Source organism: Diabrotica virgifera, chromosome 10 (assembly GCF_917563875.1).
Source record: "Diabrotica virgifera virgifera chromosome 10, PGI_DIABVI_V3a".
Taxonomy (NCBI): Eukaryota; Metazoa; Arthropoda; class Insecta; order Coleoptera; family Chrysomelidae; genus Diabrotica; species Diabrotica virgifera.
In genome coordinates, this window is record NC_065452.1 from 130,217,873 (window position 1) to 130,236,411 (window position 18,539).

The 18,539-nt window shown below is 32.1% G+C and overlaps 1 protein-coding gene across 1 annotated transcript in view; it reads right to left on the reverse strand.

The window, feature by feature from the left end:
- The window catches only part of LOC114341943 (atrial natriuretic peptide-converting enzyme), a gene marked incomplete at its 5' end in the record, with an annotated part of 265,571 nt that overhangs the window by 107,366 nt on the left and 139,666 nt on the right, over positions 1-18,539 (reverse strand). The window contains 1 exon segment of the mRNA XM_050641466.1: positions 15,634-15,778. Within this exon segment, the coding sequence (XP_050497423.1) occupies positions 15,634-15,778 (145 nt within the window).

Sequence of the window (18,539 nt, forward strand, 5' to 3'; positions counted from 1 at the left end):
ATTTTTAACTTCAAATATCTCGAAAACTAATGACTTTATCGTTACGAATGAAGAGTATATTATTTACATAGAAAGTATTGGAGAATCTAAAAATTATGCTAAAATAGCAGTTTCATCAGTGGCGTAGAATTTGGGAAGGGTCAACCATTCACTTTCCCCTGTCGTACGCCTCTGGTAGTAGCCAGAAACGATTATTTAACATAATTTAGTAGAGTGTACAGTACCTACACTTTTTGACAAGTATCATACGGATATGTCAAATTATTTGAAAGTATTCTTTTTTTTAAATAATTTATTCTTTATTTAAAACTTTAAGAACTATGTGTGCCCGGTTCTATAAAACTATTTGACATATCCGTATGATACTATCCGTCAAAAAGTGTAGGCACTGTACACTCTACTAAATTATGTTAAATAATCGTTTCTGGCTACTACCAGAGGCGTACGACAGGGGAAAGTGAATGGTTGACCCTTCCCAAATTCTACGCCACTGATGAAACTGCTATTTTAGCATAATTTTTAGATTCTCCAATACTTTCTATGTAAATAATATCCTCTTCATTCGTAACGATAAAGTCATTAGTTTTCGAGATATTTGAAGTTAAAAATGAAAAGGCACACCTTATTTTGATTAATGTATTATGCTACTTCGTTTTCAGCTTCAAATATCTCAAAAACTAATGGCTCTATCGTTACGAATGAAGAGTATGTTATTTACATAGAAAGTATTTGAGAATAAAAAAAATTTAAAGCACTTATGGGAGTGCCGACAGAAGTGAAAACTTCTTATAGTATATAAATTACGAGCTCAATGTTTTTCCCCATCCAAAAATAAGTGCTATACCTATATTATATACGCGTTGCGTAAGTTCTATGCTATTTATGTATACATACACATAATATATTATACGTAAGAAATTTAGTTCGGCAAAGTGGTGACGGTCGCAAACTCAATATATTTTCCCCATCAAAAAAAAAAGCACACGGCCCTAAAGAAGTTTTCACTTAAAAAATTTATTTTATTGAAGCAATGACAGTCGCTAATTTAATACTTTTTCCCCATCTAAAATGTGCACAACAGAAGCGATGACGGTCGCTAATTCAACACTTTTTCCCCAACTAAATCCCCGTCTTCAAAAATTTATTTCGTCGAAGCAATGACGGTCGCTAATTCAATAATTTTTCTCCATCTAAAAAGGACACAACGTCCCTAAAGAAGTTTAAACTTCAAAAATTTATTTCGTCGAAGCAATGACGGTAGCTAATTTAATATTTTTCCCCATCGAAAAAGTGCAAAACGTCCCTAAAGTAGTTTTCACTTCAACAATTTATTTCGTCGAAACATTGACAGTCGCTAATCTAATACTTTTTCCCCTTATAATTTCCCCTTTCTAAGACGGTCGCAATGACGGTCGCGATGACGATTGCGATGACGGTCGCGAATTCAATGCTTTTTCCCCTATACAAAAAGTGTACAACGTTCCTAAAGAAGTTTTCACTTCAAAAATTTATTTCTCCATGGCAATGACGGTCGCCAAATCAATTCTTTTTCCCCATCCAAAAATAGGTTTTACATTTATTTTAAACTTAAATAATTCTACACAATTTATACACACATACATTATAATATATGTACAGGTACAATATTTATTTCGCCGAAGCGATGACGGTCGCGATGAGGGTCGCCAAATCAATCCTCTTTCCCCATCCAAAAATAGGTTTAAGATTTATTTTAAATTTAAATACTTCTACACAATTTATATATATATACATACATATTTATAATATATACGTACAATATTTATTTCGCCGAAGCGATGACGGTCGCGATGACGGTCGCAATGACGGTCGCCAATTCAACGCTTTTACCCCATCCAAAAAATGCGATGACGGTCGTGAATTCAACGCTTTTACCCCATCCAAAAAGTGCGATGACGGTGGCAATGACGGTCGCGAATTCAATGCTTTTTCCCCTATCCAAAAAGTGCACAACGTCCCTAAAGAAGTTTTCACTTCAAAAATTGCACTAAAATAGTAATTCCGCCAGTGGCGTAGAATTTGGGAAGGGTCAATCATTCATGTTCCCCCGTCGTACGCTTCTGGTAGTAGCCAGAAACGTTTGTTTAACATAATTTAGTAGATTGTTCAATACCAGCACCACTTACCAAATTTCGTGTTGTTGTCCCATGCCTGTCAGGAAATATTCAAAAATAAATAAAATAAAAGTTTAACTTTGACACCCTGTAATCTGGTAATTATCAACTTTTGTACTAAGGTAAGTTAGCTTAAATCGACCTATTTTAACCTCAGGAATCTAAGGTTAAGCTATGGCCCATTCATTACCAAAAACCCTATACGGGTGTTAGTAAATAACTATGAAAAATTTTAAGGGCTAATTCTACATGAAAAATTAATACCAGTTTGCTCTATAAACATATGTCCGCAAACGCTTAGTTTCGGAGATACGGGGTGTTGAAATTTTTATTTCAAACTGCCAATTTATTTATTGCTGTAAGACCAGTTGAGCTATGAAAATGAAATTTGGTGAGTTTTAGGAGGTAGTTATTACAAATTTTTTGACATACAATTTAAAATTTTGTATTTATCATTGGCGCGCCTACAGGCAATAGTCTGAATTATTTTAAAGAAAAAAAATAGTACGCCACTAAGATATTTCAAATTGAAAATTATTTTTAAATTCCACGTCTAATTTATGATAAAAAACCTTTCTTGCCTTTTTTTATATGATGCACCGTTTTTATGCAGAAAAATAAAACATCTTGGCGCGCATTTTTCATTTCTTAATACATCATCAAGAATTATCCAATATAATAATACTAAACTAGAACAATAACAGAAAATATTACTAATAAGATTTCAACTAGGTGCAAAGCTGCAAGAAATGTTTAAAATGATCTCCTTTACAGATAACAGAAGCATTTTATATTCATCATTGGCGCGCGTACGGGTAATGGTCTGAATTTTTTGAAGAAAAAAATAGTAGGCCACTGAGATATGTCAAACTAAAAATCATTTTTGAATTTCTCGTTCAATTTACGACAAAAAATCTTTCTTTCCTTTTTTTCATACGAGGCGCCGTTTTTATTCAAAAAAATCAAACATCTTAACGCTTACCAAGTATTTGAGGTAGTTTTAATATGCATAGAAACTTAGTTCAAATACTTTGTAAACGTTAAGATGTTTAATTTTTTTTGCATAAAAACGGCGCCGCATATGAAAAAAGGCAAGAAAGATTTTTTGTAGTCAATTGAACGAGGAATTCAAAAATGATTTTTAGTTTGACATATCTCAGTAGCGTACTATTTTTTTCTTCAAAAAATTCAGACCATTACCCGTACGCGCGCCAATGATGAATATAAAATTCTTCTGTTACCTGTAAAGGAGATCATTTTAAACATTTCTTGCAGCTTTGCACCTAGTTGAAATGGCATTAGTAATATTTTCTGTTATTGTTCTAGTTTAGTATTATTATATTGGATAGTTTTTGATGTTGTATTAAGAAATGAAAAATATGCGCCAAGATATTTTATTTTTCTGCATAAAAACGGTGCATCATATGAAAAAAAGGGAAGAAAGGTTTTTTATCATAAATTAGACGTGGAATTTAAAAATAATTTCTAATTCGAAATATCTCAGTGGCGTACTATTTTTTTCTTTAAAATAATTCAGACCATTGCCCGTACGCGCGCCAATGATGAATACAAAATTCTTAATTGTATGTCATAAAATTCGTAATAACTACCTCCTAAAACTCACTAAATTTCATTTTCATAGCTCAACTGGTCTTAGAGCAATAAATAAATTGGCAGTTTGAAATAAAAATTTCAACACCCCGTATCTCCGAAACTAAGCGTTTGCGGACATATGTTTATAGAGCAAACTGGCATTGATTTTTCATGTAGAATTAGCCCTTAAAATTTTTCATACTTATTTACTAACACCCTGTGTATTCAGTAACCTCAGAACTTTGACAAATAAACAAATTCATCAATACATGGAATACATGCATTTAGTAACATTTAAAAGAAGAATAATTTAATAAAGCGATGTGATTATAACAAGTTATAATATTCTAAGAGCTGAAATGTTTTCTTATATTTCGATTTTCAAAAATCGTAACAAAATCATGAGATTACCTGCTAAAATTCTGGTTTTAGTTGTCTTAATTCACTTTATTTTTGTTTTCATCACACCAAATATTTAGGTTATGCATAGCACAATAGCGTAAAGGGTTTTGCGCATTCTGATTTTGACATCTAGTAGCTTCGCTTAGCAATTGTTTTGAGGGAGCCAATAAAAATTGTTATTTTCCTAAAATCGTCTTCAAATTACTAGACAACGCTGTATCCGGTATTTCGGCTAGACGCGTCTGTTGTTTGTTGAAATGTTCGACGTTTTTTCAACAATAATTTGTGCAAAAATGGATTTATTAGTGCAGTGAATGAGTGTTTAATGGCAAATAATGTTAGGAGTTATTTTGTTAATGATTCTTTAAAGGTAAGTGCAAAAATATGATAATTATTGGATGCATCTTAAACTGCACAATATCGGCCATGATGAATTATGTAATAGAATCATTTCTTCCTTAATATTTTAATAATTACTTGTTATTTTATACTTAGTTAACTTTAAAATGCTTTGTTAAAAAAGAATATCATGGTTAAAGAACCTGAGGAAATAGTTCTCCACAAACAACTAATCTATTTAAAGCATAACTCTTTTTCTTTTTCTTTTATATAGGCAGTACTGCCTGTTTTTCTTCAACGGTGCCTTTCATTCTGTCCCTAAATTGTCATTCCATCTTTTCCTTGGGCCTCTTATATACTTCTTCTGCCTAAGGGTGACTTGTCCCTGGCTATTCTTACTATCCTTGATTCAGATATCCCGCTTATGTGTTGGATTCCACTCTTCTTTTCTGTTCTTTACCCAGGTATTTATACACTAAGCATCAAAATTAACGCACCACCTTAAAAAGGGGACATTTTTGATGGCTCGTATTTCCTAAACCTGTTGTCTGATTTTAGTGATTTTTTTAGTATGTTATAGTTTTATCTTCAAGAATATCGATGTAATAATAATATTGCTAAGTTGGTAAGTTTCATTGTATACCGGGTGTAACAATTATAATGTGTTTTTTCCTCAAAGTTTGAAACACCCCGTAGAATATTCTAGATTCTAGAGTATATAAAATATTGAAATTAAAACTCAACTGCGGCATTAGGCTTTCTTAACCTTTTGCTTTTTGATTCATTCGCCTATGAGTGATAATAAAAAAGTTAGGTACTTTAACAACTAGCCATGTTATTCATCAATACAGAGTGTTTCTAAATAAGTGCGACAAACTTTAAGGAGTAATTCTGCTTGAAAAAATAATGACCGTTTGTTTTATAAACATATGTCCACAAGTGCTTCGTTTCCGAGATACGGGATGTTGAATTTTTCTTCCAAACGGACGATTTATTTATTGCTCTAAAACCGGTTGAGATATGCAAATAATATTTGGTAGGTTTTAAGGGGTAGTTATTGCGCATTTTTTGACATACAATCAAGAGTTTTATATTCACCATTGGCGTGCACACGGGATGTATCTAAAATGTTTATATCCGTATGCACGCCAATGGTGAATATAAATTTGTTGTATGTCAAAAAATGCGCAATAACTACCCGTTAAAAGTTACCAAATTTCATTTGCATATCTCAATCAGTTTTAAAGCAATAAATAAATCGTCAGTTTGTAAGAAAAAATTCAACATACCGTATCTCGGAAACAAAGCATTTGCGGACATATGTTTATAAAGCAAACGGTCATTCTTTTTTCATGCAGAATTACCCCATAAAGTTTGTCGCACTTATTTAGAAACACCCTGTATTGATGAATAACATTGCTAGTTGTTAAAGTATCTAACTTTTTTATTATCCATCATAACCGAATGAATCAAAAACAGAATGTTAAGAAAGTCTAAGGCTACGTTGAGTTTTAATTTCAATAGTTTATATACGCTAGAATATTCCACTGGGTGTTCCGAACTTTGAGGAAAAAACACACTATCACTGTTACATCCGGTATACAATGACACTTACCTTTTTAGCAATAATAACGTGTGATCCAAAATTATTGTCACCATAGGTGGCTCTGATCTGAACGACAGAGATAGCTATACAGTGAGTGTGTATTCTTAATTCAGATATACTTTCCAGTTACGTCAACTTTGCTGTGTACGTCAACTTAACAAGAAAAGTTAGGTTATGCAGAGTTGTTGATGGTGGACATAAACAGCATCTTGTTTGATTTTATTTATTATTGTTAGGTACTTATAATTTTGATAATTCTTTTTTTATTATTGATTAAAGTTCTGTGTTAAAGGTTTTGACTGATTTTTTATGTTTTATAATGTTAATCAAAATTAATTGATAAAACAATTATATAAATTCAGATTAAAACAAGACATACGTAATTTTTTGCACGACTAACTTTGATCCCAATAATTGTGGATCGCTCGTTATTATTACATCAATATTCTTGAAGAATAAAGCTACAACAGACTAAAAAAATCACTCAAATCGGACAACAGGTTTAGGAAATAAGAGACATCAAAAATGTCCCATTTTTAAGGTGGTGCGTTAATTTTGATGCTTAGTGTATTATCTACCCCACATATGCACCTGCTTTCCTCGCTTCTTACCCTGTCCTGTAGTCCTTTTCCATCAATTCTTCTTTAGACCTTCATTTCGTTGGTCTCCAGATGTTTTCGTGTTTTGCTTATATCTGGTTTTGTTTCGGCCGTGTAAGTCATAACTGGTCTAATAGCTGACCTATTGTATTCGGGCCTTTCTTTCCACTCTTAGGTATTTGTTTTTCCAAATTGTGTCGTTTAGGTATCCGGCCGTTCTACTGGCTTTAATTATTTGGTCTTTTACCCTTCTTCGATATTGTTGTTAGCTGATAGGTTAATTCCCAGGTATTTGAAAGGCATTACTTGTTGTATAATTTGATTCTTCTTCTTCAGGTGCCGTCCTCGTTCCGAAGTTTGGGTATCATCAAGGCTATGTGTATTTTTGATACCGTAGATCTAAATAATTGGCAGCTGCTGCACTTGTACCAATCTCTTAAATTCTTCAACCATGAATGTTTTCTTCTGCCAATGGATCTTTTACCTATTATTTTTCCCTGAATAATTAATTGTAGTAGCTGGTACTTTTGTCCCCTCATTATATGTCCCAAGTATTGCAGTTTGCGCTTTTTAATAGTAAGCGCAAGTTCTTTTTATTTCTGCATCCTTCGCAACACTTCCATGTTTGTCACTCTCTCTGTCCACGATATTCTCAGTATCCTGAGGTACATCCACATCTCGAATGCTTCTATTTTCCTTGTATCGATCTTTTTCAGTGTCCAAGCTTCCATTCCATAGAAAAGAACTGACAGCACGTAACATTTGATTGTCTAACTCCAATTTGCATCTTATTGGTTTTTTGGATATTAGTGAACTTTTTTTTGGCTGATATTTTCATATTCACTTCTTTTGCGTTAATGTTGAACTCATGTAGTAATCTTTGTAGGTCGTCTTCGCACTCCGCTACTAACACGGTGTCATCAGCGTAACAGAGTATTTTTATCTCTATGGCGCCAATGCAAAAGTTAATAAAATAATTATAGCCAGAATGATCGCCAATATTCGAAACGAATAGGCACCAAAAGAATAAGAAGAAAATGCTTTGTTTGAGTATACTACTTAAAAATAATCGCAAAATATGATTTAATTTTATCTATTTAGAACTCTGGTTGGTATTTTTTATATAATAAAGGTATAGTATACTACCGTTGATTGATAAATATCCCTATATTTATCAGTCAACGATACTACTTTTCAACGTTTTTAATTTGTTTCGAGCTTGTAGATGTCGTATATTCCGTGTATAATATTAATATTCGACATATGACAGAAGCTCGAAACAAATGAGAAGCGTTGAAAAGTACTATTAGCAGGTTCTTGTTGCGAATTTAACTTTTTGAAGGTATACTTCTTTAGGCACGAGGGTAAATTTTTATTTTACTGGGCGCATGCGCACACCGACAGTATGGTATAAACGTTATACGGGATCTGATTGGGTGTTAAAATCATCTGTCAATAATTGTTCAATATGGAGATTTTGGATAAACAAATTAATGTTGTGTATATTAGTTTTTATTGTTGTGATGGCAGAGAAAAAAGAAAGTTTATAATATTGTAGTGACTTTTTAAATAGTTTTTAAAAGCGACAGGTACGTAATAATTGTAAATGTTTCAGTATCCTAATAAAAAATTTCATAACTACCTATTTGGAAAATTTAAAAAGAACCTACCAAAATAGTATGTAATGCTTTGATGTACATAATTTGATTACCATCAAAATTTCTATCAATATTCACCTAATATATTGTTTTCTTACTATATGTTTTGTTGTATTTTAATATTTCTTTCAATTCTAAATAATTTCAATTCAAAATCAAAATAATTTGGTTAAATTCAGAACCGTCAAAAGTTTAATCCGTTTAGTTAGTTGATATTCGCACATGACACATGGTCTCCGTGGGTAAAAGTTTAAGGTGAATGAATTTCAATACTAACTGCGCTGATAAGCGGGTTCGAACCCCAATGGAAACTTTCATTTTTTTATTTTTTTTACACATTTTATGATTGTAAGTTTATTTATTATATAATTTTTTTTCAGAAAATACGTATTTAGTTAAAATTTTTTCCTACATTGTTCAGAAATCATTTATGGCATTTTTCAATGTGTTTGTTTGTGTGTGTTTTATTCTTTTATTATTTTAATTTTTGGCACTGTTTTAATAAAATTTTTTGAGAAGTAGTAAGAAAATTAGTTTAATATTTATATAAAATATAAATAAACTGTTTAAAGTATATTAATTTCGTTGAAATCATATAATAGAAGTATAACTTCTTACGTGCGTACAAAGTACACACACATTATTTTTTCGATAATTCTCTACAATTCTGTACAATCTATGTCATGGCAAAAGTTTTAAAGAAATATGTTTACTTTCTTGAAGTATTTCCTCAAGTTTACATTCATGATTTTATTAGGTATTATATTTTAATGAAATAAACCAGAATTCACTTCAAAACTAACACAAAAATGGCACATGTCAACCAAAAAATACTAACAAAACATTTAGTTTAAGATACGATAAAAAGTCCTGTACCGATCTATTTAATGAATAAAAATTATGCTACGAATATTCCAGTAGCAAGCATATGGTTTTTCATCCCAATGAGCTACACATGCCGGCGCCCATTTCTCTAATTTGTTATCCCGATTGTTTCAAGGTCTCCCTTACACGCTTCTAGCCAGTTTTTCCGTGGCTGTCCTCTTCTCTTCTTTCCTTCCCCTCTCAGTAGCGAATCATTGGCCCACCTTCAGGCATCAGACCTAAGGGGTCGTTTTCACGCTACGTCTTAAGGCTCATTTTCACGCTACGTCTTATTGTACGTTTTGTGTGTCATGCAAAACGTACGACAAAACGTACGTTTTGTGAATAAACGATTTAATTTTTTCGATTCGGCAAGACGTACGTTTTGCTGTTTTCACGCTACATCTTATTGTACGTCTTGTGTGATAGGACAAATCCTATCACACAAAACGTACAATAAGACGTAGCGTGAAAACGACCCTTTATTGTACGTTTTGTGTGTCATACAAAACGTACGGCAAAACGTACGTTTTGTCAATAATCGGATTTAATTTTTTCGATTCGACAAGACGTACGTTTTGCTGTTTACACGCCACATTATACACTGGACAAAACGTACGTTTTGTCGTACGTTTTGTATGACACACAAAACGTCGAAAACGTACAATAAGACGTAGCGTGAAAACGGCGAAAATGACCTAACCAGCTAAGTCTCTTTGTTCTGACGATCTGGCTAATTTCTGGTTTTATACAGGGTGAGTCATGAGGAACTGTACATACTCCTACCTCGTATAGAGGCTCCTATGGGGAATAACAAATGACCATTAAAAAGTGTCTGCTCCCATTGTTTAATAATATACAGGGCGAGTTTCGCATTTTGACAGAAATTTGTATTCGTCATAATTTTTGAACGGTCAGATCGATGTGTCTCTTATTTTGGTCAATCGTTACACTATTACCACCCAATCATCTGATTTAGTCAAACTAAAAAAAAATCAGGTCCGGCTTTAAAAAATTAGTTCGTTTCGGTCTTAGAAAAAATTTCTGTCACCCTGTATACGCTTTTTTAAAACTCTAATATGAATTTTACAAATTAGACAAATAGACAATTAAAATGGCATATTTATTTTTTCCCCACACGATTACTTAATTTTTTATAAAAAAATCAAATTTGACTATGAATTAAAAGTTTGGTAAAGTGAACCATAGATTTAAAAAAATAAACTTTTATTACAAAAATTAATTTTTTTAAACAAATACTTAATTTATGTTACCACCCAATCAACTGATTTATTTAAACTAGAAAAAAATCAGGTCCGGCTTTAAAAAATTAGTTCGTTTGGGTCTTAGAAAAAATTTCACCCTGTATACGCTTTTTGAAAACTCTAATATAAATTTTTCAAATTAGACAAATAGGCAATTAAAATGCCATATTTTTTCCCCACACGATTACTTAATTTTTTATAAAAAAATCAAATTTGATTATGAATAATTATTAAAAGTTTGGTAAAGTGAACCATAGAGTTAAAAAAATTTACTTTTATTACAAAAATTATTTTTTTTAACAAATATTTAATTTATGTTACCACCCAATCAACTGATTTATTCAAACTAGAAAAAAATCAGGCCCGGATTTAAAAAATTATTTCGTTTTGGTCTTAGAAAAAATTTCACACTGTATACGCTTTTTGAAAACTCTAATATGAATTTTACAAATAAGACAAATAGACAATTAAAATGGCATATTTAATTTTTCCCCACACGATTACTTAATTTTTTATTAAAAAATCAAATTTGTCAAAATCGGAATTTTAACCTAAAAATGAAAAAAAAAAGATGAAATCACGGTTTAACTCGCTACAACGTTCCATTTAAAAAATTTTTTTCTGAAATTTTTACAGCACATATCTCTTACCATTGTGAAGACTATGACAATTGTTGTAGACTTTCAGTCTTCTTCTCGTAAAAGTTATGAATTTTTAAAAATAAAAGGTGCAGCTTCGTGAATTGCAAAGTTAAATTGCAAAAATTAAATGAAAAAATTTATAATTTATCTATTTGATCACGTCTATGTTAAACTATAGAGTCCAAAGAGAAGTGTTATGGGGAGTTTTAGATCTAGACGTGTTATATAGAAAAAAAAAAATGGTGAAACTTTTAATTTTAAGAAAACGTTGTTTAATTTTTTTTATTTTTATGGTAAAATTGTGATTTTGACAAATTTGAGTTTTTAATAAAAAATTAAGTAATCGTGTGGGGAAAAAATAAATAGGCCATTTTAATTGCCTATTCGTCTAATTTGTAAAATTCATATTAGAGTTTTCAAAAAGATTATACAGGGTGAAATTTTTTCTAAGACCCAAGCGAACTAATTTTTTAAAGCCGGACCTGATTTTTTTCTAGTTTGAATAAATCAGTTGATTGGGTGGTAACATAAATCAAATATTTGTTTCAAAAATTAATTTTTGTAATAAAAGTTATTTTTTTTTTAAATCTATGGTTCACTTTACCAAATTTTTAATTCATAGTCAAATTTGATTTTTTTATAAAAAATTAAGTAATCGTGTGGGAAAAAAAATAAATATGTCATTTTAATTGCCAATTTGTCTAACTTGTAAAATTAATATTAGAGTTTTCAAAAAGCGTATACAGGGTGAAATTTTTTCTAATACCCAAACGAACTAATTTTTTAAAGCCGGACCTGATTTTTTTCTAGTTTGAATAAATCAGTTGATTAGGTGGTAATAGTGTAACGATTGACTAAAATAAGAGACACATCGATCTGACCGTTCAAAAATTATGACGAATATAAATTTCTGTCAAAATGCGAAACTCGCCCTGTATATTATTAAACAATGGGAGCAGACAGGGCCGTGCGGTGCTATGATGCGGTGAGGCAGCCGCATCAGGCGGCATCACAAGGGGGCGGCATAAGCAGTAAAATGGAATATAACAATGGATAATTCAACATTATTGCAGAGAAGTTTTGAAAAAATTATACGTTTGGCCTCACAATGGTTAGCTTTTCGTGGAACAACTGATCATTTGTTTTAACCTAATAACGGAAACTTTTTTAAGTTAGTACAATTGCTCTCTGAGTTTGATCCAGTAATGGAAGAACATATCATGATAGTTCAAAGAGAGTCTGATACATGGTTTGTGACTTATTTAAGCAAGAGTATGCAAGATGAATTGATAAGTTTAATGGGTAATATTATTTTAAACAAAATTGTCGAAATAGCAAAAATTGCCAAATATTTTTCGATAATCGCCGATTGTACCACAGACTTACGTCATATTGAACAGCTTGAATTGACGATAAGAGTTGTTGTCGCTTTTAATTCTTGTCAGAACAAAATATAATATATTAGAATTTTTTATTGTTTTTTTTAAGCTAGTGATTCAACCAGTGAAGGTTTAACAGAACTTATTTTGACAAATTGGGAAACTTATTTTGAATAAAATACTGCATATTTTTGCATAAAATACTGCATATTTATGCGCATATTTCATACTTTTTTATTTGCATATTTGCCTAAGTCTAAATAAGTAATAGCGTCTTATGCCAGCATAGATCAATTATAGTTATCCTTCAATAACGCCTTAGCACATAATTTAACAGTATTGGAAATGATCTACCATCGAAAATCTATTTCTAATCAAGTTCGCATTACCGCCATAACACAGGTTAGGGCAGTCAGCAACGTTGAGTGTATCACAAAAACCCACAATTCCAATTTGCATTACTGCCATATCACAAGTTAGGGCACTAGAGAAGTTTTACTTGAGTAATTTTTCTTGGTTACCAAATGCATGATCACATGTTAGGGCAATATTGAAAAATGAAATCTACTTACCACACATACTCTCGTCCACCGCGTGACCCAAACTGTCTTGTGGCGGTCTCGCTGTCGCTGGGAGCGCCAAAACCAGAAAACGTCATAACGACACAGACGGAATATCTTGATTTTAAGATAACTAAATTATATGAAATTATTGCACAATAATAACACCGATTACTCTGGAAAAGTGGGATGGCTATTTCAAGCAGTTACTAGTAGAAAATAGAGAAGATTTTATCAAAAACGAAGATCACGAAAGTTTCAATGTAACTGTCAGTGGCTCACCGATTCGGTTAAGACTGGAAGAAGTACGAAATGCATGCAAATCCCTAAAAAATAGAAAAGCGTCAGGGCCTGGCGACATAGCACCAGAACTGCTCAAATATGGTAGCAACACCCTGTATGAATACCTAAGAGATCTATTTAATAGATGTATGAATGGCGAAGTCACACCACAAGAATGGCAATTATCTGTAATTTCTACAATACACAAGAAAGGCAGTAAAAATATATGCGATAATTACCGGGGAATATCTGTCACAAGCACCATCAGTAGAGTTTACGGAAAAATTATCAAAAATAAAATAGAAGAAGAATACAAGGACTTAGAGGCCGAAGAGCAAGCCGGTTTCCGCGCTGGCAGATCCACCACTGACCACCTATATTGTGTAACACAGTTAATGGACAAACAAATAGCCTACAATCAAGAACTGCATTTAGTGTACATAGACTTAAAAAAAGCATAAGATACTGTACCACAAAGTAAACTTTGAGAAGCCCTCGACAAAACTAACATCAGTCTGAACCTCATTAAAGCTGTAAAAAATCTATACCACCATAATATAGCAAAAGTTAAGCTAGGCAAGGAAATCTCGTCAGGATTTGAAGTGAATAAGGGTCTTAAACAGGGCTGCTGTCTATCGCCGACACTATTTAAAATATATTTAGAGCAAGTTTTGAAATCCTGGAAAAGGAAATGTAAGAATATGGGTATACCGCTAAATGATGATAACATGCTATACACTCTATGTTTTGCGGATGATCAGATTCTTATGGACCAGGATTATCACGATATTGAATATATGACCCGAAAAATCATAGAAGAGTACCGGAACTGGGGTTTAGAAGTGAATACCAAGAAAACGGAATATATGTGCGTTGGAGGTATACAGCAGGATCTAGCGTTGGAAAATGAAATAACTATTAATCACTGTCAGGAATATAAATACTTGGGTCTTAAAATTACACAAGATGGAACATTGGACAAGAATATCCAAGAAAGGTGCATACAAGGAAGGAAAGCTATCGCATTATTGAACAAAATCCTATGGGACCAAAGTATCTCCAAAGAAAATAAACACAATATCTATAACAGCATTGTTAAGAGCATTATAACATACAGCAGCGAAGTTTGGCCACTTAAAGAAAAATCCGAAAATATGCTCAGAACAACTGAAATGGACTTCTGGTATATCAAGAATAAAAAAAGTCAGAAATACAAGAATATTGGAGGTAATGGATGTAAAGCATACAATAATGGACGATATAAAAACAAAGCAACTAAGATGGTTTGGCCACGTACAACATATGGAAGACGACAGATTACCCAAGCAAGTGCTACGATGGGCACCAAAAGGACGGCGGAAAAGAGGAAGACCTAGGAAAAGCTGGATAGAAGGAATCCATAGCGAAATCAGAGAAAGAGGCTTGAACGAAGACATGTGCTACGATCGAAAGCAATGGCGATTGGGAATCGGAAGACGTCGTAGAACGTTATGAACTGATTATATATATATATATATATATATATATATATATATATATATATATATATATATATATATATATATATATATATATATATATATATATATTGCACAATGAAGACAACACCTAAATGAACATATTAGGCCAAAAAAACAATTTTTCCACCTACCTCTACCGAAAGTATCCTTTTCCGGACCTGATTGTAGGGAGCAAAGTTGTGACGTCAAAAAAGTGACGTCATGGTATTTCATTCATGAAATATAACTTATTGACGCCCTGTACAATATCTATTTTCTATTACGTAAGTATCTATAAATTTTAACGTTTATTTATAAAACACCCTGTATTTTGCAGAATGGTAAAAAACAGTAAATTGTTATTTTGATTTACCAATGTTTACATTAATAATTTGACTTATATTTGACAGTTGACAGTTATATTGTACCTACTTGTTAGTTTTAGTTCTAATAAATTTTGTTGGTTAGTTACATAAATAAATTAAGTAAAAATGAAAAAATGACTTGTTATTTGAGAAAGGTGGAAAAACCATATGTATAACATGGGAGTAAAGTGCCTTTCCCTCCCTTGAATGATTACTGCCCTCGGCTACGCGTCGGGCAGTAAACTTCATTCTCGGGAGGAAAAGTAGCACTTTCCCCCTTGTTATACAAATAGCTATTCCATTTTTTAGTCTTATGGCACTAACGAAGTCGGGGAGCGATGTATACAAATGATAAATTACACTTTTTGTTTAATGTCTGATGAAAAATTCTTAAATCATTAAAATATATTAAAAAAAATTATGCTTACGAATATCCCAGTAGCGAGCATATGGTTTTTGCAGACGTTCTTTCATCCCAATGAGCTACACATGCCGGCACCCATTTTTCTTGGTCTGGACGGTAGACTTCTAATTGTCCCTTTCCTTCATCTCCGTTTCGTTCACTTAGCCTTACTAAAACGAAAAACAAGTATATTCAATTTCATTTTATTGCTCATCTGCTTATTTTAAAAGAAAATTGTTTTATTGATTTTGTGTTCAAGATAATTATTGTTTTTCCTTTTTTTGCGTATAGCCCGATCAAGGAACACAAAAATTTACGAAAACCTCCAAAAAAATAAAGGAAGGATGAAAATTTGGGAATGGGTAGTGGAAATTGTCTATTATTATATAGAGTGTCCCAAAAGTAGTGGAACGGTCGAATATTTCGCGAACTAAACATCGGATCGAAAAACTGAAAAATACGTGTTCAATAATTCTCAAAAATCTATCCAATGACAACAAACACCAACCCCCACTACACCCCCTGTAGGTGGAGTGAGGGGTAACTTTAAAATCTCAAATGGAAACCCCCAGTTTTTCTTGCAGATTTGGATTCGTTACGTAAAAGTAAGTAACTTTTATTCAAGACATTTTTTCGAACTGAAGATAGATGGCGCTATAATTGGGAAAAACGATTTATCCTGATACCATAGGTAAATTATAGAAACGGTCTAATATCTTGAGAAATACACTTCCACATGAGAAACCAAAAATCAGGTTTTTAATATTTTTTGAAAACCTATCGATAAACACCAAACACAACCCTCCAACATACCCCCTGGAGGTGGGGTGGGGGTAACTTTAAAATCTTAAATAGCAACCCCCACTTTTTATTGCAAATTCGAATTCTTTATGAAAAATTAAGCAACATTTATTCGAAACATTTTTTAAAATTGCTGATAGATGGCGCTAATAAATCGTATTTTTCCAATTAAAGCGCCATCTATCAACAATTCTAAAAAATGATTCGAATAAATATTGCTTAATTTTTCATGACGAATTCGAATCTGCAATAAAAAGTAGGGGTTGCTATTTAAGATTTTAAAGTTACCCCCCACCCCACCTCTGGGGGGTGGGTTGGAGGGTCCCGTTTGGTGTTTGTCGATAGGTTTTCACAAAATATTAAAAACCTGATTTTTGGTTTCCCATTTGGAAGTGTATTTCTCGAGATATTAGACTGTTTCTATAATTTACCTATGGTATCAGGATAAATCGTTTCTCCCAATTATAGCGCCATCTATCCACAGTTCGAAAAAATGTCTTGAATAAAAGTTGCTTACTTTTACGTAACGAATTAAAATCTGCAAAAAACTGGGGGTTTCTATTTGAGATTTTAAAGTTACCCCCCACTCCACCTCCAGGGGGTGTAGTGGGGGTTGGTGTTTGGTGTCATTGGATAGATTTTTGAAAATGATTGAACATGTATTTTTCAGTTTTTCGATCCGATGTTTAGTTCGCGAAATATTCGACCGTTCCACTACTTTTGGGACACCTTGTATAAGAGAAAGTTTACAATTCTAAACCCCCTCCATTTTATAAAAATGGAGGGGATTACCCCTTCTCGGGAGTAAAAAAATGTACATTCAAGATAAGTTCGGAATTGGATAAAATGACTAATTTTGAGCAAATTTTGCTTTATAGAGTTTTTCACTAAGTCAATACTTTTCGAGTTATTTGCGAGCGAATATGTTCATTTTTAACAAAAAAAAACATGTTTTTGGACAGTTTTTCGCAAATAACTCAAAAAGTAAGAATATTATCGAAAAAAATATTTCTAACAAAAATATAGCCTTAAAAATGTGAAAAAAATAGTGTATAGTATTTTTACTACAAAAGCGATATTACGTAGGTCAAAATTTTTGACGTAAGAGAACTGTCAAAACATCAGAATGTGACTTTTCATTATTGCCACGTTTATTATAAAAGTCACATTCTAATGTTTTGACAGTTCTCTTACGTCAAAAATTTTGACCTACGTAATATCGCTTTTGTAGTAACAATACTATATGCGTAAAGTCTGCATACTCACCTGCAGCGGAGTTATAGCTAATGAAAAGTAGGTTCTTATTCGTCCAATTCCAAAATCGAATATTTCGAAGTGAAATGACAAAAAAACGGAGCACTTTCCTGGGAAACTCATTTTAACTTTTTTCAAGGGCTTAAAAAAGGTTTATTTTTGTTTTTTAAAAAAACTTTTAACATTAATAGTAAGTGAGTTACGCTCAAAATATTGTCGGTCGCTTTTATTTTTTCGTAAAAAAATCGCGAAAATCACCCCCTAATTAGCATCCAAAATAAAATTAATCGCTATTGTCTCACAAGTTACTTTGCTTATTAATTCTTCATATGATCTGTTTCATCAGTTCAAAGTGCGTATGTTTGAAAAGGTTGTAGTTAAAATGGCTTGAACGAGTCACTAATCAAGAGTGTATGCAAATTTTGAACAGTCATAGCATAACCAATTTTTGTCTACCGGGAAAACAGAAAATCCAAAATATTCAGAAAAAAAACGTACATTTTATTCCTCTTTGAAATTTTTGGTATTACTAATAATTTTTAAGTTACAGTCGAACCCGCTTATTAAAGTACCGGTTATAGGAATATCCCGGTTTAAGGAATAGAAATTGGAGGTCCCGAAACGTTTCTATTTACTCCTTAATAAATTTATCCGCTTAAAAGACTACGTTTTAATTAATTAATATCGCTTAATCGAATATTATTCAAGTGGACGAACAACTTTTTATTCATATTTTCCAAAAAAATTAAAATTGTGTATGGGTTATTTTTCAGATAATAAATACTTTATTACGCACCAGTTGGACCTTTTTACGAAATACAACAGGCCATAAAATATCTACTTTTACTTGTCTCACAAAACTTGTAAAAATTTCTA